The 27,599-nt window shown below is 36.4% G+C and overlaps 1 protein-coding gene across 7 annotated transcripts in view; it reads right to left on the bottom strand.

Moving 5' to 3' along the window:
- The window catches only part of PLCE1 (phospholipase C epsilon 1), a 163,230-nt gene that overhangs the window by 40,754 nt on the left and 94,877 nt on the right, over window positions 1-27,599 (bottom strand). For all 7 annotated transcript variants that reach the window (XM_052798490.1, XM_052798493.1, XM_052798492.1 and 4 more), the window contains 3 exons: window positions 18,003-18,319; window positions 2,748-2,893; window positions 654-912 (listed from right to left, as the gene is read on the bottom strand). In XM_052798490.1, the coding sequence (XP_052654450.1) occupies window positions 654-912; window positions 2,748-2,893; window positions 18,003-18,319 (722 nt within the window). The remainder of the gene's footprint in view (window positions 1-653; window positions 913-2,747; window positions 2,894-18,002; window positions 18,320-27,599) is intronic.

A 27,599-nucleotide genomic window follows, 5' to 3' on the forward strand; every position in this document is an offset into this window, starting at 1 on the left:
TCACTGGAGAAATTTTTACAAGAATTAAGAATATTTAGCACATATTTCTGATTAGCTCCTAATGGGATTTTGTACCTACTTCCAATCCTAAACGGACCAAATCACTGCATAAATCAAGTAACATAAGTTACAATAACTCCTGAAAACTTCTTAAAAGCCTCAGTCCTCATCTTTTCATGTAACGGGCATTTTTCTTTTAAAACCAAAATGATAAAACTCAAAGGAATTGCTTCTTTTCACAGAGGAGAAGCTTGATCCACTGAGCTTCTGAATTCCATTTTTAAGGAACTGAAAACCTTCCAACTCCCAATGAGTTAAGTGGAAGGTCAGAGCATTTAACAGAAAATAGTTACATCTTTAAGGATTTACATGCTTACTTTACCCAAAGTATAAACATGCTCCTCTGGTAATAAGGTTACTTTCTCAGTACTCCATTACTGAACGAGGTATAAACAACCAAATCTAAATTGCTACAGTAACTATGGGCATTAAATTGAGGTCCATGTAACTGAACAGTCTGGTAACAGTGGTTTAGAAAACTTTACTTAGATGATGCCTTCATATAAAAGAGTAAATAATATAAAATAAAATAATATAAAATAAAGCACTGGATGGCTATGAACATAACCTCTTAGGATATCAATCTCGTTTACCTCTAATGTTTCATCCTGGGAGTTATATCGTGGACAGAGTCTGATGAGGCTTGATGCCCCATCCAAAACTTCACAAAGCTCTTTTAAAAATACACCACAGAAAGGAACGACTTTACAGCCTGGAATATTGAGTGCCCGGCTGACCACTTTCCTGTATTCAGATGATGACTCATGCTGTGCCATAGCATCTTTCAGACTTCGCATAGTTTCAATATCAGACTGGTCCATAAATTGCCACATTTTTAAAACTTTTCTTGACCTATTGCAAAAAGAGATCACAATATTTATTAAAAAAATTAAAAACCATTTACATTCAAGTTCAACACCCGCAGCATATATGTAGTAGAGGAAATTATCATCATTACTGAGAAATGAATGAATGAAATCAAGCTTATTATTTTTATGAAAATTCTGGGTAGTGGACTATTTTCCCCCCTTTAAATTATTAAAGAACAAAACTAAAAAGGAGAAACAAGCAGTCTGATCTACTGGAATAACATTTGACATTGTAATAAAAGCCCAGCTGCATAAGACATACAAGCAGGCTTTCTAATATTTTCATTGTGTCATTGCCTTAAATTTATAAGGGCCTGGGAAGAAATAAGAAAAGATTAAGGAAATGGCGTAAAGATAAACCAGACGGTTTATTACAAATTCCTTTAGTTGTATTACGAATAATCCATAAAGTTAGCAGAAATTGTTGGGTTGTTTGGGTTTTTTTAATTAAATTGATTTAAAATAATTTACATTGATTTTTTCCCCATTTAACTCACAAAATAAATTATTTATTTTCATGAAAACAAGTAAGTCAGGACCATGTTCCAGCTCTCAGGCACCAATGCAGTGCTGCAGATGAAAAGAATCTTTGATTTCAAACAGAACTAGCTCCTGATGCTCCCCGAGGACTGCGAGTACCGCTGGGAGTTCTCTCACCTTCTGAGCTGTATGTCTATGCAATGATATGGCCTTTCTACCCACCCGTGGCCCCAGACATACCAAAAGGTCTGTAGAAACACTAACAGTAGAACATCCCCAACCCCACTTTCTGTCCCTGTCCCGGAAACACTGCTAATCAGCACCAGCATTCCTCTCCTCTCTTTCCCTTGCACTGTGCAGGTGCATTAGAGAGAAAATTAAGCACTTAATTGGCTTTGCATTTTTCCTCACAACTTCCATGGCTTGGAGACTGTGGATGCATTCTGCTCAAAAAGACTCCCCACACCTACCAGTGTTTCAAATGTGGTTTATATACCAAAAATGTAAACAAATAGCTCAATGAGAATCCTTACTAAAGCAAAAAGAGCAACAATACACTTCAAAGCTTTGTTACACCAACACGATATACCAAGAGGGTCAAAGCTAAGAGCTGGGAAATCTGATCTTAACTCTCCCCTGTTCAGTCCAATTTGCTGCCATCTGAACTGCCAGTGCAAAAGCACTGCTTTCCTGCTCACCCGGCCCCCCGCGAAGCTGCAATTCTGTAGGAAAGCTAGCAACAAACTGTCTTTAACCTCATACTCTGTCTTTCTCCTGGAGACACTACAGGTCTGGCTATGTAACACCACAGCAGCATGAGGTCTCAACATCAGTCAGTACAAGTAAATTGAAGGGGTTAAGAAATGAGGTTTAGCTGTTTGTTTGGTTTTGTTGGATTTTTTTTGTTGTTTTGGGTTGGTTTCAGGTTTTTTTTACAATGTAAGACTGACCCTTTTAGAACTATTATGTTTCACTTGTGTTCTGGAAACTCCAACCCCAAGTTACATTAGTTTTGGTTGATTAGATAAACCACAAGTGCTTTCCCATCTTCTTTTCACATTTTAAAAATTTCTGTTTAAAAAAAAAAAATTATGTTTTCTAATGTAACATACTTAGCATGTACCAGGAAAACCAATGATCTTTCCAGAGCATTTTGGAAAAAACAGCTTTTAGCATGCTTCATTTTTCCAAAAAGGGATTATTAGAAAGTCACAGGGTGATGATGTGATTTAGCTACATATTTCTGTTTAGTCCATTGTTCTCCAGAGACATCTGCTTAACAGAAGCTGCAGCGTAATCTATCACTGAAAAGCCATTTACAAAAAGAGTTGCCAGTACCTTAGCCCTGCCAGAAATTCCATTACAGCATTGTAGTTGCCCATATTCCAGCAGCATTTTGCCACATGTACTAAATATGAGAAGACTTCTCGTTTCTCCTCCATAGAACCTGCAGTCAGGATCAGCCAGGTAACCCACGAGCTCACCTTGTAAAATAAAACGGACAGTACAGTCAGCCAAAGCAATGTCATTTGGAGCATTCATGCATACTTATGGATAACATGGGTTTTTTTGGTTTCCTTCTGTCAGGAGGGTATCAGTCAAAATTCTACTTATACACTTATGGCCAAATCACGTATGCAGTGCAAACACACCTTACCCACGAACATACTCACATTACAACAGTAAAATCATTAACTACTCTAGAAATACTTATATTAAACAAAAAACTATGGTATCCTAATATAAGATATTCTGAATATGTTTTCAGGCCACAGAAGAAAAAGCTTAAGGTAGCGCTGATTTCTAAAGCTGCCAGAGAGATCTGCAGTGTAAATTCTCATTAACATAGCTTACAAATCTCAGCCTCACACTGAATAACCCTTGTTCTTACAACATGGACAGCGAGAGCTGATAAATTGGAATTTTTATTTTCACTTAATTTCACAAAACTGGTAGTTGTATTTAATGTAGAAATTTGCTAATTCCTATATGCACTGAACATTTAAAATAATTCACATTATCTGTCTGCAAGATCACAAATGAAGTAAACAAAAAAACCCCCGCCTTCCTAAGTGTGACCATACTACCAACTTCCGTTCAGTGATTAATTAATGCAAGAATCAGAAATTAACTTAGTACATGATTCTGTTTGCATTTAAACAAATAAGAAATCAAACCTTCATTTCATCAGTGTACAGATTTTCTTTCCAGTTTGTGTTCCCAGAACATCCATAAAAAGTAGCTATATTTCACATGGAAACCTAATTTAAACCAACTGCTCTTTTTTACAATATGATTCCCTGGGGGCTTGATTTTTGTCATTGTGTAAACACTTAGGAAGCAATCAACATGATTTGTTTACTGACACCAAGTTCCAGTCTTTGGTCCTGAAGGATTCAAGTGTTTACAGACAATACCAGTGTGAGGAGAGGCTTATAAAAATTAGATGTTAGTTAACCCCTCAGGGGGCATAGACTTTTATTTAAAAAACCAAGCATGCGAAATAAAATGTAAGGGCATTAGTACTAACAGGAAAACAAAAACACTAAAAATATATAGGGCTTCCATTTATGCAAGTCTATACAGACACAGCGTTCAGAGCCTCTCACTCCTGAGGGAGAACAGTCAAAGAATATGAAAAATCTAAGTTACTATTTAATCTTCCCAATGCCCAAATCAATCAAGAAGAATAAATGAGAAATGCGCAGATGAGAAGACAAGCCGTAGCTCCAATATATGCAATGCATATGTGTTTACAAAAAAAATCAGATTTTTAAGACTGAATTCCTGAAGAAATAAGGTGATAAAATCATTCTGTCTTTCATGCAGTGAAGACATACTTGGGAGTGCGTACCATGGGGACGGAGATGCTCTAATGGGATGTGAAACAGGGGACAACGGACCCGTTAAGAAACAGTGTTCCACCTGCTCTAGCCCTCATCGAACAACTTGGGTATGATAGGCAAGAGCTGGAAGAAACTCGCTTCAAGTCTAGTGAGAATCAAAAAGAAAACAGGTTAACTACTGTTTCAGTAATTACTGTACACTTTTATAACTAACATGTAACAATAGAAAAGATTAGGAGCAGATAACAGGTACAGAGGTTATAGGTAGAACAAGTACCAGAGTCCGATGTTGTACATGTAAACATGCTCAAGAAGCTTTCCCAAACACAGCCTTAATGCGCTGCCACTGCAGAGACCACAATACAACAATAAATAAATAAATACTATTAATATTGGCTGCCCTATACAAGATACATCTAATCGCTGCACCAGCTCTGAATGAGAATTTGAATTTAGCTGAAATTGTATATGAAGTGCTCAATTGGTTATTTCTAAATGTAAAAACTGAATCAACAAAGAAGTCCATACCTGAAGAGCATGAACGTATGGAAAAATAGAAAAAAAACCCAGAGCGCTGCATGACACGGGGGTCAAACAAGGGCAAAACAGAATAAAAGGTAATAAAATAAATGCATTAAAAAAATATCAGAAATTGTGAAACAAAACAGTTAAATCTGTGATTCAAGGTTGGCATAGATTTGTTTGTATATGCTGGAATCAAATTACATATTGGTTTTGGGTATTATTCCCATTTTCCAGAAACGGCTCTGTTAGGGAATGCAAACGCTAAACGTCCAATCTCACAAAAAATTAATATTTGTTTGGTATGAAATACCAAGTGTGGTAATGACAGTTTGATTAATATGTGTTTAAACATTTTAAAGACTAATATAATTTTAAACAGATCTGTTTTAATCTAAGGTACTAAAGATGTAATGGGCAGGAGAAAACAGTATCAAAACCAAAAAAGAATGTCTAAAAAGGCAATTGAATTCAGATTCCCCACGAAGAAGAAACCTTGAAACTAGGACAGTCACTTGTTGAAATTTTATTTAATAGAGAGTTTAGGACTGCTATAAACAGTTATGATGAACTCTTACAAACACTCTGTAAAAGCAAACAAAAAATTATAAAGGTCAGCATGAACAAGTCTTTGCAGCCTCGAGATGGCATATGTATATGTAAGAGCAAAATAAGGGTGCAAAAGGCAGTAGTCTCCCATGAAGTTTATGATCACTCCTCTTGCAGGACAAGAACAGAATTACAGGAAGAGTAGAAAACATTTAAAAAATCTTGCACTAAACAAGAAGGAAAAATAAAGTGTCTGAATCTCTAAATTTTAAAACAGAATGGGCAAAGGCAGATGTAAGGACTTGGGCAGAATCAGGAGACAGAACTGAGCATCTAAAGATACAACCCACTCCTGAAAAATAATGAATGTGCCTGCTTTAGAAACTTCAGTATTTTCATATTCCCTTGAGATCAGGAAAAGTGTGAGGAGTAGGCTGGGATACTTCAGTCAGATGCAGATAATGGCAAATTTCATTCATATCTTTTTACGTGTTGATGAACTTAGGAATGAAACAGAATTGTTCCTCTACATATGCTACAGACTGTTTCGACTTACAGTTCTTTTATGCCACATCTAGCAGTAGCCAGAGTATAAATTGACCTTTCTGGTGGTTCTGAATAGCATTGGGTCTCCACGAAGTTTTTCTTTGAATTATTCAGAGACTGTTGGTTGATTGATCGGAATGCATTATACAGCCCCCCGAAAGTGGGATTATGGGCTTCTCAAAAAGCATAATAGCCTGGTACCCCAAAACTGATTTCTTGGAAGGTTTCATCAGTCTGAGACTAGAACAGAGATGATTAAATGCAACAGTGCTGTCAGAAAGGAGGGAGCAGAGGAAAGGAGCTGTGAACAAAGGTCGTCTCCTTTCATTCAGTGAGGTTTTTGCTGAGTGCTATGCCTAACATCTGCAACAGCTTTTCTACTCCTAGCTTTTTTAGTGAAGACAGCTGGAAAGGGAAGAGAATTCAGTCAGGTAACAGAGCTGAGGGGGCATTTCCCGAAAATTAAACGTGGTCCTGGAGCCCAGCTAGGAAACAAACACAGAATTCATAAGCAGAACTAGCAGTTATCCACTTAAAACGCCATGGGGGATTTGTCTTAAAGAAGTTTTGAAGGTGGGAGAACTCGTTGAATCAATAGGCTTTAAAGGAGCAGAAAATTGAAGCTGAACCTCAGCTGACTGAGGTCACTTCCCAGCTCTGAACTCCCTGAAGATTTTATTCTACCCAGGCAGATTGAACTGATGGATCCAAGAACTTTATCATGAAGAACAATATTCTAAAGCTCTTCAATAAATGCATACTGGAATAGCTTGGGTATGACATTAATTTGAGATGATTACTCATAATGGCCACAGATAAAATGAATGACGTACAAACAACACTGAAATGCAGCTAAGTTGAAAGGACTGAGATCTTTAGGAAAAATCATGCATGACAGCTTAGAGGAAACTTAAGTATATTAATTAAAACATACACTCATTAAACAATACTTAGTAAACATACTCTTGAATTTTCTGACTTATTGATAAATATGTGAGCAGTCCAGAGTATATCCTCAAAGGTGTGCCTCCATAGGAATCACTGACATTCTCAAATGACTGTATAGCTGCCACTGGATCCCGAAAATACCTGGTAATGCATATACTACACTTCTGCTGCCTAGGATGCATAAGCTTCCTCTGCACAGATGATATTCAAGAAATAACAAACTTTTCAAGATCTTCATTCAAATGAAAGTTCAGAATTGGGATTCCTCAGATGCTGTCTGTGTACACCTGAGCTAGATGCACCTCACACAAAAGAAAAGCAGAGAACAACTCTGTATATGCACTTAATTCTTGGTGGCTATGGAATTCACCTGGAAGTTCAACTCAAAACCCTGTTTTTTCCACTTTGGCAAGCAAGCAACACAGACAGTATTTTGGAGTGGCACAGCTTTTCTGTCACTAAAACTGGGTATGATCTCTACATCCAAAAGGGGTTTCCTAGCAGGGGGAAGAGAGCAAAGGGAAGCTCCATCCTGGCAGGCTCCGACTTCTGGACACTTCAGCCAGCTGGATACAGAATGGCACCTCCTCTTCCAGAAGTTCATTCTTGGTTGGCTTGCAGAGCTACCTCCCCAGCTGCATCACAACTGAGGAGCATCTAACCTGAGGATGAAGTACCATCAGGTAGCAAGCTCCCTAGTCATCAGGCTGCCACGACAGAAACATGGGGGCTTCGCAGCTCAGGCAATGCCTGAACTAGCTAGCTCCGGGACCACAGGCAGCACAGCCCAGCCATAAGAGTGCGTAGTAGTAGCCTTGACAAGAAGATCAAAATACATCGCCAGCATTCCTCAGAATGAGCAGTAACACTTTTTGGACCTGGGTTTTGTGTTAGATATCGCTTTAACGTCAGATCACAATCTACATATTGACATATTGTCATTATTTCCTTAGTTTACTTTTTTTTCACACTCAACTTACATAGTTCTTTTTAAGTAACTCATTTTAAACTCCCTTCAGAACAGAAATCATCACAGCAAACCTATAATTAGATTTCCGCTGCACTGCTGCTGAGTCTGAAAAGTATGAGAAAACGTATCCTGGCTTCATTACTAGAATCCACATGATTGTGAGACACAAGAAAAGTCATAAATTAAAACACGATCCACTTAAGTTGATAACAACATTGCCTTTTCATTCAGATGGATAAAAATGAGTGACCTTCAGGATTACTGCATACTAGTATAAAGTACTAAAGCAAAATCAAATCAAATAGATACTTAGTTAAGACTTAAATATTTTCTGGTGCCCTAATACAGAGAAGCACTGACAACATTGTGCCAAAGTAATTTCGGATATATTGTAAAGTAGCCTCTTTTGGAAACTTTCAGAGATACAGAAGCCTCCTTCAAATCTGAGTCTGAACACACAGGATCTGTATCAGATGTCCAGGCAATGCAAACTGTAGCTAAGCAATGATCTCAAGCATAGAAGTACAAAAAGATCTGTACAATTTTAGGACTTTTGAAATTATCTTTTTATATCACCACTTACTATTTTAACTGCACTAAAATCTATTCTTTTCAATAAACTTTTTTTTTTTAGGTTTTTAGGCTTATCTTACTTTGACCAAAGTTTTCAAATAAATTCAAGTTAGATATTGCTAACGCATTTGGGAAAGGCATATTATAACTCAGCATTAATCTTCAAACGTACTGTGAATATTTTTAAGTCAGTAACTGAGTCTCCTTCAATGTTTCAACTTGAAATTTTTCACAGCTGCAGCAATGATAGACCTTTATTTAGGATAGACAAACCTTCCTTTTTCAGGTCATCACATTCCCAGAAGGCTCCAGATATTTCTGTTCTGATTTTTGGATTTCCCTTTTCATTTGTATTTTTTTTAAAAAGGCAATTAGACAGAAAAGTTCCTATAACTCAACTGTCAGAATTAATAGCAGGAATATATATTTTTTTTAATTTACAGCATTTTATTAACAAAAATTAAACAAGCCCACCCTGAACTTTTAAACATGGGAAATCTATATCAATCATTGAAAAAATAGTATAAGCCTATGTTTTGATTACCTAATCACTGAACTACCACTGATTTAAAGTCTATATGCAGGCAAAAATCTCCCAATTTGTCAGGGGCAGGATATAGCTTGTTACTGATGCTCAGCTCCTTTTACTAATAAAATATGAAGGACTTAAAAGAGACACCCATGATGGAACTTGATCCTCAAGGTATGGCACATGACCTTAAAGTCCTCACAAGTGTGAACTACAGGACGGTTTGCCATCTACTCTATGGGAATCCTGCTCCATGTAGTACACAGGATGGAACAGAGCTTAATGCATGTTGAATTATTAACTGTATCCCTAAATTTACCATGGATTTACTTGACTCCTTTTCTTCTTTTACTTCTAATACTAGAGTTTATAATAATTCATATATGTATAAAAATTATTTACTATCCTTTATGGAGCTGCTAGTGAACATATTCTGCAAATTTTTTTTTTAATTTATTGTTTAACTTTGATCAGAATGTAAATGCAGGGGTGGTATTGAGGGAGGAAACTATTAAGAATCCCCACCAGCAAAGCCCAGTGTTTTGTCATTTGTACTGCTTTACACTCATATCCCCAGCTCTTAAGTTTATAAGGCTTTTACAGCAATTCCCAAGCTACATACTTCAGTGGGTGATGCTACATGGAAGAAATGATGTCTTCTATTTTTGTATTACATTTTTTAGGAACTTCATAATACTTGAGAGATGGAGCTTTCAGAGGTGAAATTAGCAAACACAGCTGTCTACCTGAAGTTTAACACTTACCATTGCTAGCAAGTAAAATAAAATCTTTTGGCTTACCATAAAGTAAGATGACAGTACATACCTTCTCTAACACCTAACATATAAAAACTAGCCACGGATATCTTTCCATAATAAACTGTAGTTGATTTAACTACTACCTACACTGGAGCAAGAAAGCAAGCAATTTTAATACTGACGAAATAAAGTACGTGTAGGAGAAGTCTCTGAATACAAAACAAGAAGTTGATTTTTCAGGTATCCAAAGGATAAGCATGACAGTCTGTAACCCATTTAACCAAGCCATTCTGGTTTTAACAATTTTGTTTTATAAAATCAAGAAATTTAAGTAAAATCTGAAGAACGTGAAAAATCCATATTAAAAGAATAACCTTCATCAGATAAAATAACCTTCATCAGATATCACGCAGTATTTATGGCAAGAGGGAAAAAGTTACATTATCTTGTTTAAAAGCAGAATTCTTAGTATATCAGTGTACTCTGATTTCTCCCTCTTAAAAAAAAAAAAATTAAATCCACCTTTCACAACATTACAAAGTCTTTCCACAAGGGTATATTATTTTTATAAAACTATAGGGTGCAGATTCATATTTACGAGGCTTTTTAAAACACTAGCAGTATGCAGCATTAGCACTCATAGCTACTACGATGAATTCCTTTGTATTGCTAACTGTGCACGAACCCATCAGTGCATACTGATGAATATAAGAATCGAAGTATATAACAGAGAATTGCTTTATTTCACATGGGTTTCACTAAAGTTTCATTATTAAAATTTTGGGGCTTTTGGTATAATATGCAATATAAGTTTCAGATGCATTTTTAAAATCTGAGGATTTTAAATTGCATATCTTATGAACAGATGGTTCACTGTACATGCTTGACTGAAATTATATAACCTTACAAAGAACATTTACCATTTTAAATCTGATTAAACACTATTCCAAACAAGGACTGGAAACAGTTTGATATTTGTACAAACACAATCTTTTTAAAAGTATTATGCAAACCCATTTAGGCATTGCAAAAAAATGCTGAACTAAGAGACAGAGCGCAATATTTATTTACATTCCATTATTTCAGTAAAATGATATGTCTCTGTTTTACTAGTGAGGATTTAAATGAACAATGAAGAAAACTTACAAACTTAAACCATCAAAAATAAAACTATCATCAATTAGTGACCTAAATAGCCACATTTTTAATTAACTTTACTGAATGTAAGAATGACTTAGTGCATGATGAAACCACCCCAGTAGCAGCGCTATACTGGAGCAGTTCAAACATCTTTACCTTCTTAGCTTATTTTTTGGCCATTCAATCTTTCAAAAAAAATCACCTTATGTATTGAACTTCTTATTTTGCATTTTCAGTTCCACAGTGGGACTACATTCAGACAGCTGTTTGAATGATGTTTCAATCTGGTGCAACTTTTAATCTAAGACATCACAATTGCTTTGCACACATATCTCAGCATGGAAAATTAAATGCTTCATTTTGTTTTAAGTTTTTATGGCTTTTCTTTTACTTGAAGCTGTGGCCAGAAAGATCAAGTTACAAGAGACTCCTTTCATGTTTATATAAAGCAATGCTTGAAATTATTTAAAATGTTTACATAAACATAAATGTCTACAACATGTACATTGAACTTGTGTTTCTGTGGTTGCTTTGCTGGCAAGAGGCAGAAGAGTGGCTGGGAGTAAAAGCCATAAACGTGCAAGAGACTGGAAGGGTAAAGATACAGAAAAAGAAACAGGTGCCATAAAGGTATGATACCAAGGGAAAGAAGCAGGGAGAACTCATAATACAATAGAAGAATCAGAGAAAATAACTAAATGAAGAAGAGAAAGGCACAGTAGGCAACAAAAAGAGATGGAAAAAAGTATGTTGTTACAGTTCTCAGCGTCCTAAAACACATTTAAGTACCATTTTCCTAATCTCTTCCCAGTTACCAGGGCTCTGCTAACTCTGCAGAATCTCCTTAATAGTTTCCTCCCACAGTTTTTATATATCCATGAAAACTAAACCTCTGGTAGTCAGTGCTCTATCAGAGCAGAAAAATATATTACTACTATTATTACATGCTCAGTCTTAGAGAATCCAAAAGCCAACAGTTTTGCAAAGCTATCTGTTACTGTATTTCACTCTCCTCTTCCCACGCTAGCCACTAGTTCAGAATCAGCTTTTAATTACATTTAGTAACAGGAAAGAATATCTGTCTTTAGCTTGATCCACTGCCTTGCTCTGACAAGACTCTATGATCAATATGATATTATTAGAAGCAAATGAAATATCAGCTGTGTCTTGCTGATGAGTACATGGTTGTGCCTAAGCCTCCACTATCATATAACTACAGTTTTAATCAAACTTTTAAAGACTATGGGCTTTACTTATAGTTGGTGATACTGAATGTGTGTAGCCCAAAATCTTCATGATAAATAAAAACCGAAAAGCAAAATACCTTCTAATTACCTGTATACATGTATCACAGGCTAAAATATAGCTTTAAATCCTTCTAGCACAGTAAAAAAAAAAAAAAGCTAAAAAGCTAAAACATTTAAGAATATTCGAAATATCTACAGGTGGATTTGCTTCTTTGACTCCTGTAAATCTGAATTAATTACTGAATCAAAGTTACATGCTATAAACTGGCACATGTAACAGATGCACAGTTTTTTCTCTCAAATACATCTACCTTAGCAATATATTTATTCTTATTTATATAGGGATGCTATGCATCCTTAAACATACAGAAAGATTCTTCTCTACTTGAAAAAGATTTAAAGAGATGTTAATTCCTATATTGCAACACTTCCAAGTCTGGAGCTATACACTGTCTAAAAATACAGGAGAAGTCCATCTTTTAAAGAAGGCTTTCCTTACTGTCTTCTGGCAATAAAACCAGAACTGGAAAAAACTTAGAATATTCGAATTTGAACCAAATGCATTCAGAGTATCTGAATGTTGTCTTCAAAACATTTATAAAGAAGTAAGAGAACTACTGATACTAACAAGTAAGGAAACAAACAACCCATAGGAACAAGATGTATAACACAAACAGAATTTCAGGTCAAATAGGTTAAAGAGACAGAAATGTCATTCCCTTTCTCTGAGATCATTTGAAACCTCAGGCTGTTGCAAGAAGAAAGTGAGAGAAAAAACAGGATCCATTCATTCTAGTGCCCAATTTTTCTACAATGCTTTAAGTAAAAAACAAAATGACTTTCCACGTTTTCAGTTTCTCCTTTAAATGTCTTCTGAAATATTACAAAGAATTTTTTTTAAGTTTTCTATACAGTACAGAGACAAGAGGTCAAAACACAGAAACTTTATGACAGGTGAGATAAACTGCCATCCTAGAAAACTAGGATAAGCACTAGATCAATGAAAGTTTAGGAACATATCTGGGGTCTAAAAGCATAGCAGTTAAACTTTTTCCTTTTACCATTTCTTAAACAGTAGTGACCAGGCTTTCTATAGCAGCATTACAGAAGTTATTTAAACTGCAGTGGCAATCTCCACCATGACTATCATCTTTCTATAGTACCTCTAGGGAAGCAAAACCTGAAAAAACACGCCTATATATGTAAACATTACCAATCTTAAGTGACTGTGCTATATGTCATATGAACTTCCGTCTGTCTGAAAACTCCATCGGAGATAGTAAATCCTGCAGACAAACTGCAACATTAGCAGATTATAAGATTCTTATTTTCCTGTGAATATTTTATTTCCCTGTGAATTTCTGTACAGACTTGAGAGCTGGAATGACCCAAAACTTTTAAAATACAAATGAAATACAATCCAAGAATGTATTCCAACCCATTTGGTTGGATTCAAGCAGATCATTCATGACCGACCTTTCTCACAACATATTTCTGAAACAAGCCATTGGGTGCTCAAGCTCCTTGTCGTGGCACCCACCTTGATTACCACAGTAAGTAATAAACCGATACTTGGAAACCCATGACGAGAAAAGATACAGGGAAATACATAATGCCTGAATCCCCTCTAGTAACTGTATGTCAGGTCTGAGCCATAACCACGCTCTCTTAAACAAAGGCAGTTTCTGTTTCCCAGCCTCAGCAGCACAGGATTTGCCAGTTGCATGTTTCTGCTACTATTCATGGAACACTTGACAGTAGCTTTAATCTGTGCTATCCATCTTTCATGTCTCTACACTCCTTACACTACTACAATTTTTCTCCCTGTCATTCTTGACAGTGAAAAGAAAAAAAGTATACATGAACAGGATCTAGAGCGCTACACTTGCCATCTTTTGTGAATATTAATTCAAGATTATCTATTTCTCCAATCTTTGTTTTTTATTTTTTGAAGATCTTCATATATCAGAAACAAAAGCCACCCAGTTATTAGTTTCATACAGTTTCTGTGACAAATAAAGGGCTCTCCAGCTGCAGTAGAGTTCCTTGCCATACGCCTGAATTTAAGGTCAAAGCACTCACTAAAGCCACAAAAACTGGGTCAAGGTGAGCAGTTATCACAGCTCCCAGAGGTAAATGAGTTGTGCCTCTTCCACAATATAGAGGACTGAGTCCACTGACACCCTGAGCAGACACTGACATTAAGACAACTATTGTTAGATTGTTGCAGGTTAAAACCAAATTGTGTGGCTCTTCAGGCAAGGTGTAAGCAGGCTGTGGAAACCTTGCGACAAAGACAGTAACAAAGGAGCTCACCTAAACATTTAAGTTGGTTACCTTGCCTTTAAAGCAGGAACAGAGCTTCTATTGAAAAAAAAAAAAAAAAAAAATCAGGCAAGGCCCACAAATTAAATTTATACCACCTATCACAACTTATTTTTTGCATTGTCACTTGGTAACACTAAGATACCAGTTAATGTCTGGCTGGCCAAAAGACTATTCAACCTTCGTCAAGGAATGGACTCACACATCCCACTTCAATGCAAAGTCCTTCTCACCTGAGGCACAACCACAACTTTTCTCCTTGAGTTACTTGTGATGCAGATTTCTCACTATATGCTTCTCAGCTTGGTTTCTGAATTTTTTTTAATCCTTTTTACACTTTTCAGCTCCTCTCACCAGGCTCACAAAGCTGTGATCCCAGAAGAGTATCTGACAAAAATGTATTTCCATCATCATACTAAGAGACCCAATAATTTTCAGAAATCTTGCAAGACTCTCAAGATGTTAAAACAAGCTACAGATAATAACGAAACACTGAAGTTGGCAAAAGCTCCAGCTACTGTCATCCTGCCTTTCTACAGAAAAAAAATTTTTAGGAAGCGTTCCTGATGGTTCATCAGCATTAATGTCATCACTGAATCACTTCCAGTACTTTAAGTCAAAACACCTTACCCAGGTAATACAGCAAAATAAAATGCACATTATGGGCTTCATCCAGTGTTAGACAGTATGCCCACTATTATGCTTTTCCACAAATGAGAATTGAGTAGGAAAAATAACAGCAGTTATTTATTGCACGTTCAGCTGTGGTAATTGTCTTCAAGTACCAATTTTACCTACTGCAGAGGGCAACTGATTTCTGATTCAACCTGCAATTCTTCATAGACCATTTCCATGTCAACGCTTAAGGCTGACCTCACCATAAATGCTTTCTCCTGTGTAAGTCTTTCCTATACCTTTCAGACCCCACTGAAGTCTAAATACTGTAATTTGTATTAAGCAACACTAACCAATAGTTTAATAGAAAGGTTTAAACAAATGATTACAAAATATTCATACTCTATGTATCTCACCAGTAACAGTATTTAAATCATTCACGTCTAGAAAACAACAGTTTTGTAACAGCAAACATATTTAAATTATAAGGGAACCATGTGATGTTTCCCACTATCTATGCTTGATCTTGCATTCTGCAGTCAATGGGAGTTTGCTACTTAAGTCATGAATGGGGGTTTCTGCGAGTTACTGGAATTTAAATAGTAAATAATACTAGTAAAATTTATTTCAGTAAGACCAAATTTTTTCCCTACTTTTCACTTAAACTCACTTTTAAAAAGATATTTTAATAATTTGAAAATATTTTAATCTTCATTATTTTTATTATTTTATAATAATATAATTTTATATTATATAATAATTATTTTATAATTCCTGCAGCCCGCATTCACTCTAAGCTTCCATGAAAATGTCAGTATTTTTTCTATTAAATAAAGTTCCTGTGTCACAAAACAGCAATTATTGACTGTCATTTTAAACAAGTGTTATAATTTGCTCATTAATATGTAGTGTCAGAAAAATTACTAAAATCATATTGCTTTATGAAAAATCCTCTGTATACTGTAATTGCTCATTTAACAGAACAACAGCATGAGATGATTTTTTTCCCATTATGTATCAGAAGCCTGTCATCCTAAAAGTCATTCTGGCTCCCACATTACAAATACACTTCAGTATTTCTATAGGCAATGCCAAAAAAAATCAGCAAGTGCTCACTGACTTTTGCCAACAAAAGCATGACTCTTTGCACAAGAATTTTCTTGCCATTTATAAACAAAGCCATTTTGAAAGTTCACGCTTGTGATTCGCTATGGCAACTGATATACTCCACCATAAGATAAAGCAGATAGCAAAACAGTGATTTATTACAAGCAGTTAACTATTGTACAATAACTCCATTTAAACATATAGCATCTATGTTTAAAAAAAGTTATTCCAGATTATACTTAAAATAATCCATTGCACTAAATATTATATAATCTAAGCACCGGATATTCAGGAATTAATTCAAATTATATGAAAAATCATCCTGTAGCATTACCAAACAAGTAATGCTAGACTACAAAAATTGCAAAGTCACAAACCTCTAACACTAAAAGATAATGTTGACTATTTTACCAAAAGGCAACTTTAATGTTAAAATTCTCATTGATATGGAATAGTCTTAGTCATTTCTGACAAGACTTCTTCACCACCTACTTGCTCTTCAATCCTGTGACCGTTCAGTGTCAGAACACATGATGGTCAATCCAATCTGTACAGCCAACTGCAAAAGGTCCTAATAAACTTCTCTGGCATTGTGACTCACCAGGTCATCCTAGAGCTTGACCGCTTCACATTTTTCCCACTGCCCTCACTACGGTGATCACCGTAAGAGAAACACCCCAGGAAGGAGGACCCTCACTGGGTCAGCAGCTGGATTCCTCTCCAGCTATACACCAGCCACAATGTTTTCCTAAATACAGTAACTAGAGCTAATTTAAACAATTTTTAGGCTCTGTCTAAAGACTGAATATAGTAGTTGCAACTTTTATTTATGTTCCCGTAATAGAATTAGGTGAGAGAAACCAACATTTTTACACTATTTTAGTTCCTAAATCTCAGTAACATGCGAGAAACAGGAACAGTTCAAAACACGCTAAATATTCAGTCACTGATTCTTATTCGCCCAGGAAGCAGGAACTTCACTGGGGGTTAATACATACTCTGCTCTATCTACTTAAATTTGTGCTGTCTTTTTGATACCTGCACAATTTTCATCTCTTATTAAAGCATAAGAATGCAGTGGATAACAAACTAAAAGAGCGTAAGTCAAAACTATCTCCATTTTATTCCACTTAGGAATCTAGAAACTGCTAACATTGCATATGGTTTGCACAAAAAAGGAAGAAAGAAATTATTGCATTTTTCTGCAGCTAAAACCTGAGGGTTTATTTAGGTGGGGGGGATGTTTTGGGTTGGGGTGAATTTTTTTGGGGGTGAATTTTTCTTACAGTTTTCTCAATCTTTGCTCAATTTTCTATTAAACTCATCAGAAGATCACCTTACTAAAAATAAAGTAAAATCTTAGTAAAGAACTCACGATTTGGCTTATGGAAATGTGTCATGCCAAATGACACTTCTTTGTACAACAACAGTCAAGACACACGTGGTGATTAAATAAATAAATAAATAGTGCAGATTAGTGTAGTTATATTATACAGAATACAGAAACTTTTTGTTTACAATACTTCTGTGCTGACTCCTAAGATCATGCTTAGTCTACAAAAATCCAAACCAAATAAATAAAACTCCAATTCCTGAACAAAATAATAAACTGACTGAAAGTATACCCCATACTGTCATTATAAATACAAAGAAATACAGGTCTGTAATTTCTTTCTTCCTGTTTACTTCACAGCGTGCAAGAAAAACCTAGGTTGCAGTTCTCCAAACTCACTGAGCAAATCGGTCACATAACTAATATTAAATTCAGTGGAATTTAGCTAAATCCCCTGGTCATCTTAACTTATGTTTTAAAAATTTGTCATTACAGCTAAATTCAGCTCTGAGAGATAAAGGAAATAACTAACCCACAAATCAGGTAATAACCCTTATGAAAAGTAAGTTAAAAGTTTTGTCTTACCTCGTTAAACCTTGTCACAAGATCTTCTACAGCATTGTGTTCACCATTGGCAGAAGACAGAATAGTAGCAGATATGGAAGCTTTAATAGATGGCAGCTGGCTTTGACATTCAGCATTACCCAAATCCCTGGTTAAAAAGCAGAGGTAGTCAATGGGTAAGACCTTCTGGTAGAGCTCCTGCTCCTGCTCAGTCAGAATGCTGGCAACCTCCTCTGGGAACTGGATGAGGTGCTGCAGTTCGATCAGCTCTTTGCTGATACCAGCCACGTTGTAGGGAAGGACGCTGGAGCCAGCCATAGATGTACACGCTTGACGTTCTAAAACAAAACAAATAAAAAATTTATTAGGTTTCGCCTTTAACTCTTGGACTGGGCTGTGCAAAAGCAAGAGAACTTGTTCTTCTTGTTTTGTTAAACTGTTCATTCATTTATTCGGCAGTACACTATATGCTAACTTTTAAACAACCTAATACGTTCTTTTAGTTGGGGTCTTTCTGCATATGTCTACATCTGGTATTAGCTAGATAGCTGGTAACTGGGGCTTCTGAGATTGTTAAGCTACCTGCCAAAACGTGCTTGCTTCCTGACTTAGCCAAACGCCTGCTCCAGTCACCTGCAGTTTTGTCAAAACTTCAAACAAAAGGATCATCTGGGCAGGGTGTGGCTCTGGTTTTCCTCCATATTAGAGTCCGCAGTACAAAGGGGTTTGAGGCCTTGACTGGGGCATCAGGACTCTACTGCCACAAGAAATAACGTATAATGATCACATAAAACCTATGTGGGTCAGCGTTTTTCTTCATTTTCCTCTTGCTACAAGATAAATTTGTATCTGAGCTCACTGCATCGTGAAACTAAATGTCCAAAGTTACAAAACATTTTTCATGCCTGTGGGAAAATGCATATATTTGGGAGTATAGACTTTTTATCCATTATTACAAAACATTCATGGTAGCTTTATAATATCCTAGCAGTGATGTCCCTTGAAAAATAAGACTTCTCCTAAGAAGGAAGAAGCCAAGCTTCGTAAGACCGTGTGGGAAGCCTGAAACATCAACACAATGATTCCAAAACAGTGAGTATGAGTATTCTGAATAGATAAGTTTAGAATGGGTTCTCTGAACAATAATTTTTTCAGCATTACTTAAATGTATAAACAGTCGTAGTATTATATTCTGTATTCTTCTTCCTTCCCAGGAAAAGGAGGGGTTTTTTTGCATTGCTTCACAAAATATCTTTAAAGATTTTTTTGCACACATAATGGAGGTACACTCCAGATCTATCTTTTACTTCAATTTTTTTTTTTATATCAATAAACTCTCATTTCGTAGAGGAAGCAAACATCCTTTCTGTTCTCTAAAAAAACCCCCAAGCTCATAATGACTGATTACAATTCATTCTCTTATAATAAACATAAAATATACTACATGAGGTTTCCCTTGTTGCATTCATTTTATGCAAACTCTATTCAATCAGTGGGAAGTTAAAAAGACAGAAAATTGCCTTTTCTTAATATATTCTACTAAAGGTCAAAAGATAAATTATAGCAGCCCTAATTAAAGCCTTTGGGCTAACAGAACCTGTTGAGAAATTTTCAAATACATAAAAGGCTTCTGAAAGAGCCAAAGAGTAATTGTTTCTGTAGCTAGACTGGGGAGGAAAAAAGCAACAGACTTCAATTTGCAACAAGCAATATCCTGGTTACGTAGTGGGGAACAGGTATAACTTCAAGCATAGTGAAGTAGTGCTGTACAGTATCTGCAGGTATAAAGAAATCTGTGTCACTGAAATTCCTGCAAGAAAGATCAAGGGACAAAAAGACAGTTAAGAACACCATGTTGACATGTCAATCCTGTTTTGGGCAGCAGGTGAAGCGCAGTGAGCTTCTGGGCTTCCCTTCAGTCTTGTTTGCTTTGATTCTACATGGGACTCCAATTCCATGTTCTACTTCAATCTGTGCAGAACAATTCTGAAAAGTTCCATACGAAAAAGCTCTTAAAGCTCATTTGCACTGTTCTTGACTTTGCAACAGAACATAAGTTTATGCCAAAATAAAAACAATGCAAAATATAATGTTCATTTTATATTACAGGGATTGTATATTTGCACAGTGCTTTGCATATACGGACCGAACTGTCATTGTCACAACCGGCGTTCTCTCAGAAAGAGGAGGATGTGGAAGGCATGATGCAAACATCTGCTACCACCCATTTGCTCCCTAGAAGTCACAGTGCCTTGCTGCCCCACATGTGACAGCTATTCTCACTCATGGACCTTCCCGGGAATTACAAGGCGCCCTGTCAGCCAGAAGGCAGAGAATGTACAGCCTGTACCAGCCTCTCCTGTGCCTCGCTGCTGAAACCGAGGGTGTACAGGTTGTGTCTATGTTATCAATTTCTTTCAGCTCACAAATACGCTTTTGAAGCGCATCTCCCAAACATCCTCACTTACTGTGCTTTAGTTTACAGTCTTGGAGCACACGAAGTGGATCCTTTTCAGACGAAACTATACCAGAAGACCTGCTCCCAGAAGGCAACTAACACATCCCAATTGCTAACAACCCGTAGCTGTTGGCAGCATCCAAGCTCTGGAGAGGACACTTGAGGTCAGGAAAGGACAGTTGGGCCAGACAGCTCAGATCATGGCTCGGCTGCAGGTGATCATGTAACGCAGGAGACAAGACAGCAAGTACCATGGACAATGCAATGCCACAGAAATACTGGTGCTTTGCGAATTCAACATTATTTGGTATCTACAGTTATAAACACCTTATATCTATCAATACAGTAGGAAAGGAAGGCCTAACTCTACAAGGAGTGCCCAGTCGAGTAGTGACTGATGGAAAAGAGATAACACGCAAGTGAAGATGAGCTGTTCCCTGATGCACTGCTTGCTGACAAGATTTAGGGGTGCATTCTCAATAATTCACCTTCTCCGTTATAGTACCCGCCGTACATTACAAAACCCGCCCACATTCACACCTTCAACAGATCCACATTCCACATTGTCTCAGAACTCCAGCTTTGCTCAAAGACCTCAAAAACTGGCAAAGGTTGACACTGAATTTGCAACAGGCTAGAGCACGGTTCATGATCCTATCGCACACTGCCTTGCCTAAGCATAATCACCCTTCAGGCTCCACTTATTATAACCTCTCACATCTAAGAACAAGGATCAACACACTGACATGACCAGTGGTAAGAAGGTGGCTCCACAGTGTATCTCCGGACTGACAGAAACTACGAGAAATATCTCATTTGAATTTTATTTCACTAGACTGACTGCCCATTGATCAAGTCCAGCAGAAAGCTAATGCAGGGATTTTGAAAGCCTTTAATGAAACTACCTTTAATGAAACCATGATCTTCCATAACAAAAGCTTCATAAGCCAGCTTCATTCTAACAGAAAAATGAAACTGTCAAAAAGAGAAATCTTTTCATGGAAGCTAAGCCAAGATGATTCAAGTCACAGGCTAAACAAGATCAGCCACTGGTATTGCTGGATTTGGAAGGAGATAGAACATAAATAAAACTCTTCCTGATTCAAAAAACTGAATTTCAAACTAGCATTTCTCAATTCTCCATTAAACTGGAAGAACTAAACAAGTGCCACGTCTTTAATGTAAAAGTGCATGGAACAAGCTGCTGCAGCAAGACTGCAGCTGATATCCAAGGAAAGGCACACAGGCCAAACAGAATTATAAAGGCTTGCAGCTCATGGCTGAAGTATGAATATAAATAATGAGAAAGGCGAAGTATAACTTATTTCTGTTGACTATTTCTACACCTATAAATATTTCTATCATCCGTAATTCACATCTTTGCAAGTCTTGGTTGTTGACATATTTCACCTCTCCAGATTCTGATTTTTTATCTTTCTTCATTCCAGTTTTATGTGTTTTATCACAGAAAATCCAGGATCTTCATTCTCAGCTTCACCACCCTCCATGATTTACACTCTGCACAAAACTCTACTCCTTTTTCTTTCTCTCTTTTTATTTGCCTCTACTAAACTAGTCCTTTTTCTGGACTATTTTTTTGTCTCTTTTTCATGTCTAAGAGTTTTGTCATTTTTCATGCCAGGAACTGAGCTGCACTTCTCTGTTTCTGCTATAAAACTCCCTAACCAGTCTCATCCACAAGTCCTCTAGCTTTGTGTTGTCTGTTTATGTTCTTCAGGAAATAGATCATATCTTTCTGTGCTTCAAAGACCGACCAGGTCCTTAGATTAACTTGCAGAATGGACCTGCTTTCAGGCCAAAATCAGGGTAGATTTTGTTAGAGTTAAGGCAGGATACAATCCTCACTAAAATTAGCTGCTGCTGCAGTAAATGGTGTTATTCTTTGGGCTCTACCACATCAAGTTAATGCTAAAGCTAGTAGAAGAAAATGAAGACCCTGACTATTCATTTGCAAGTTGTCTAAAGCTGGAACTGATAGCTTTGCTTATCCTTCTGATACACAGCTGAAGCAGATAATCTTTTAAATAGCAAGGACTGCTTTTATTAATCAAAACAAGATAACCTCTGCCTAGCTTTAAAAAAAGGACTCATGGGTTGACTTAATCATTGCTGATACACATGGGAACAAAAAGGCCTTGTCTTCTCTAACCAAAGAATTATCTATTTAAGAATGGGAGGAAAATACAGAATGCCTGCTTCAGGATATTACTCAGCCTAGACTCGTCATAAACTCTAAAAAAACACTGTCTCAAGAATTACTCTTTTTTTTTTTTTTTTTAAACTTTCTACAAGGTTTAATAAGGAGCTCTTCTGTCAACAGATTTACTTCAAATTAACTCAGCCTTTATTACTATAAAACTTAGAATTTCCATACATATTCTATATGTATAGGCTCTATAAAAGCTATACTGAAAAAATAAATTGCAATCATGTAAGTATGTAAGAACTGTGTGTGCATTTTTGTGTGTGTATACAAAAAAGTTTCGAGACAGTCTTGAAAAACTGGTTTTTTTCTGGTGTTTATTGAACCATATTATGTTTGTGTTTGCTATATTAGCAAGAGGTTGATTCAGTATTTTTTTAATATGAAAAACAGGGAGTTCACTTTAAAGAAAAATGCAAAGAAACTTTTATAAATAAACCCATGAAAAATACTGCTAGAAGGCTAGTGTTAATTATCTGTAATCATTCATAGAATTTTTCCACACTGGTATGTTCTACTACACACAGTAGTTATGTGACATGTGAGACATCCTAACAATAAAAGCAAAATTACCTGTACATTTACCATATTTCTTGTAAAGTTAAAATTAAAAGGTGCTTATTTATTAAATTTTATTTCACCATGCACACTGGTAGTTTATTAATACACTATATGATATAAATATTGGGCTGCTGCCATCAATTTTCTCCAGGCAGAAATTCAGGATTGGGTTTGAGCAAAGTAAGTGGAATTCATACAAAGACAGAAGGAAAATAAATACAGCCCTGAGTGTAATCACACCAATGTTAAAAGTGCTAATCCTGCATAAAATTACAGTTGCCAACCATGCAATCTGTACTTTGATAAAATCACATCACTTTCAATGTGAATTGTGACCAAGTAAGGCCAGTGGCCAATGAATTACTTTCATCCCAGCTCAAACACAACTCTTACTTTTGATACTTGTAGGAATGTGCTATGCATATGGGAGTACACCCAGGGAAAAGCCACTGTACTTTTTAAATGAGCATAATCTCAAAAGTGTAAACCTGCCAAAAAGATGAAAATAGATTTTCAACAAAGTTTGATGAATTGACAAATGAGATAACTGGATTTGTGTCTTCATTTTATTTCTAGGTTGCCTTTCTTTCAACACTTTGAGGAAAAAAAAGTATTCTCTCTATACATTCAAAAACCAGCAGTTTGCAAGCAGTAAAGTGAAAATTACAATCACTAAAAAAGTGCTCACTCTCTAGAAGGCTACTGGGAGAAAATCCTGTGACTAATGACAAACTGTGTGTTCTAAAGCAGAAACCAGATTTCAATAGCTGTAAAAATAAAAGTAATTATTCAACCTATTATAACATCTTATAACTCAGTTGCTTTTTTGAGAACAGACTTTGCTTCCATGAAATTATACTACTGTGACTGAAATTACACAAAAATCTTAGAGGATTATTTCTCTCAGTTGTTATTAAAAGGTAATGCAATAAATGGATTTTAACAGAAGCCTTTTTAACAAGCCATGCTACAGACATCATCCAAACTGTTCATACGCTTTAAGAGAACATATGGATTATGTTTACAGTGAGAAAATAAAAGCAGACCATGGAAAAAAATTGAGAGCCACAGGTGAACAACTGCCAATATATGTAATCCTGAAGTGTTCTGTTCAAAAAAGAGGAAAAATACAATAAAAACCTCCCCCAAACAGAAGACACTTTCATATGTAATATATGACAGTTGAATTGAACACCAGCTTCAGATACCAATCAGCATAACTGGGACAGCATTGTTTTGCTGTCCCTTGGACGCAACATATCTCAGTACCATAATAACCAAACCAACAAGCTTTTGTTAATTTCCTGTTCCTCTTCTGTATAATTAAAAACATCTCTCTCTCTCTTCTAATGAACATGAATTCACTGTTATCAAGTTTGAATGTGGACAACTCACTCCAGTATCAAAGGGCCTAATATTAAACTCAGTGGGAAGCTTACCACAGAACAGGATCAAGTTCAAGTTCAATTTCACTGTAGAAACCACTGAAATTAATAGATCCCATTTCTTCTTCCAATTTACTTGTGAGTCAAGCATCAAAGAATCAGAAGACACACATGCTCTCTCTCCATATCCCTAAATCTAGCAATATGAGCTTTAAAACTACGTATCAGTATGCATTGCAAATTATTAGCAGGGGAGCTCTGGAGCTACAGGGTACTTGCACAAAATAAAGTTGGAGTTCAGTATGAGCTGAGTACCAGTAAGCAGAAAATAATACTCTGAGCAAAGAAAGATTCCCAGAGGATGAGTTGAAGAAAAGAAGATTAACTTAGCCAAGGTCTGTATGGAAAATAATCTTTTATTAGACCAAGCAATATTACAGACACACTCTGGGGGCACAAGATCTTTTTCAGGTTTGGAATAGAAACAGCAAACTTCACAGCTAGTTTGAGAATATCTGCTTTGAGTTTAATTTGATCATGGTAATAGCAAGACATTGGAGAAGGTGATCTTCTCTGGTGGAGCAGAAGCAAGTCATCACAATGGGCCTGGTGAAAAGAATAATAGTTTCTACAGTACAGAGGAAAAAAGAAAAAGGTAGAAATCACCTGTAGAACAGAATTTTGCTGGAAATAGATTACTATGAAACTATAACTCACAGATATTTCTATCGAGGCTGAGATTTTATTGTTGAATAGATTTATTAAACCTCTGGAGAGGATTTAAAAAAAAGGCAGCAATCATGTTGAGGTATAATTGAATTAAATTACAATTATATACCACAAAATCCTCACTCACGAACTGACCAGCATAGTGGAATTCAGCAAATGAAAGATATGGAGCACTTGTAATAACAACCACTTATTCCTAAAATCACTTCTTGCTTTAGGAAATGGCAAAGGGTTCAGTTCTGAAAATCAGACTCTGAACTGTGTGCTCTTTTTTTTCTTTTGCAATTATAACACCAATCAAATGAAATTCCAGAAAAAAAAATGGAAAGTACTGTATAGTTAGAGATACAACCTGCCTATATCGTTTCTGACTTGAAACAAATTTGACTAAACAAATGACATACTTATCAGGACAGTTGAGATGTATAGGCATGGGAAAGAATTATTTTTTTTTTTTACCACAAAAGTTGTGGATAAACACTCTCAAAGGGTAAAATGTATACACAGACAAACATTCATTCAGATCTTAAAGCTGAGTTTTAAGACCACCAACATGAAGGATTTAGTAATATATTAAATTTAAATTAACAATTACATAGCAATCCTTACATTTTTCAGAAGTTCCTACCCATAAGTATGAACTTGAAAACGCATTTAAACCCTGTTTGTGGTTGGATTCAGAAGACCCTGGTTGTAAACTATATATATGAGCACTGACATAAAATATGGAAGGAATTTAAAGTATCACCATGATTTCACCACACCTGAGACTGCCATGTCTGCCTCCCATCATCCCCAGCGAACAGCTACACACTGCCCTGTGTAATTACATCTACACTGCTGCTCAGATTTCTGGCAGTGTATCCCAGGGCTTTTACCACTCCGCTAGCCTGAGTCATTCACGGAAATATTTCGCAGCGTACAAAAGAAGAACTTGGCTGCTTGTCTCTGAATTACCATATACTGTCAACATATTTAACCAACCATTTCCTGCTCTGTATGCAGTTTGGCTGGTACTGGCTACAGCTGATAGAAACAATCACAGACCTGTCCATAATAAACAGATCCATTGTTTTTGCTTCTGGCTGTATACTCACCAGAAAAGAAGATGCAGACGGTGGCATTGTAACAGTGATTTTGACTCTGCAAAAACAGTAGCAGATCTCAGAACAAAATTTATGCCATTTGATGCTGATTTCCCGATTCCTTTCCATTTCAGGGCAACTAGCAAAGAGCTGGGACTGCATCCTCATGCAGACACAGGATGACTAGCAATGCCTCCAGAATATCTGCGTAAGAATCAGTGTGATTATGCGGGTTAAGCCCAGCCAACAAACATTTCTTCTGCACCTGAAATAACAGGCTTTGAAGGCAGTGCCCTAACAAATGACCCTGAGGTTACCATGGTAGCAAATGGATACTTCAGGTACAAAGGGCACCTAGTGTTATGCAAGGTTTGGCTGAACATAGACATGATCATAGATACTAAGGAGAGAAGAACCAGCAGAGTGTATTGCCAAAAGTCTGAAGAGATCCACCATCTACACGTTTAGTCAGAAAGCAGCCTTATTGCTTCCAGTCTACATGTTTGGCAACCAGCCACCTGGGTCCTGCTATTTTAGGGGACCTTCACCTATTGCTATAGTTCATGAAACTATATCCTGATTTCAGAACACCTGCCAAAAGAAGGTTTAATTACAAATTTGCTAGATAGACAGTGAGTGTCCAATCAGCTGGTTGAAAATTAGATCTCAAAAGCTGTTTGATACCAACATGCCACCTGTCTTTCTGTGGCATGCTGCAGCCTGTGCTGTGCAAGAGCAGACACAATATTTTATTGCTTCAGAGGAAACTATCATCATGAAGGCTGGGTGAAGGAATTAAGGGAAATAACATCTGACTTGTAAATCCACAACTTTACATCACAGTGTAACAGATACGCAGAAAGGCTGTGAAGACATTAATATGATAGTGCCACACTTGCTGTTGAACTGTTCTCAGGTTTTTCATTATTTTCCTGCAATGAAATCCCATCTCATGAATCCCCTCCTCTGCCAATCTCCTGGAGATGTTTTCAGAAATATTCCACTTTCACATACATTTCACAAATCTTTCTCCTAAAGGTTGTCATGGTGGTAGTCTACCAGAATCTTGACTTGAGCAACACACCAGCAGGAGGATTCTCTATACAGCATCTGTATTCAAGACCTTTTAATATACTGGATATAAATACAGCATAGCATATGGAATGTTAAGTTCAA

This window comes from Harpia harpyja, chromosome 10 (assembly GCF_026419915.1).
Source record: "Harpia harpyja isolate bHarHar1 chromosome 10, bHarHar1 primary haplotype, whole genome shotgun sequence".
Lineage (NCBI taxonomy): Eukaryota > Metazoa > Chordata > Aves > Accipitriformes > Accipitridae > Harpia > Harpia harpyja.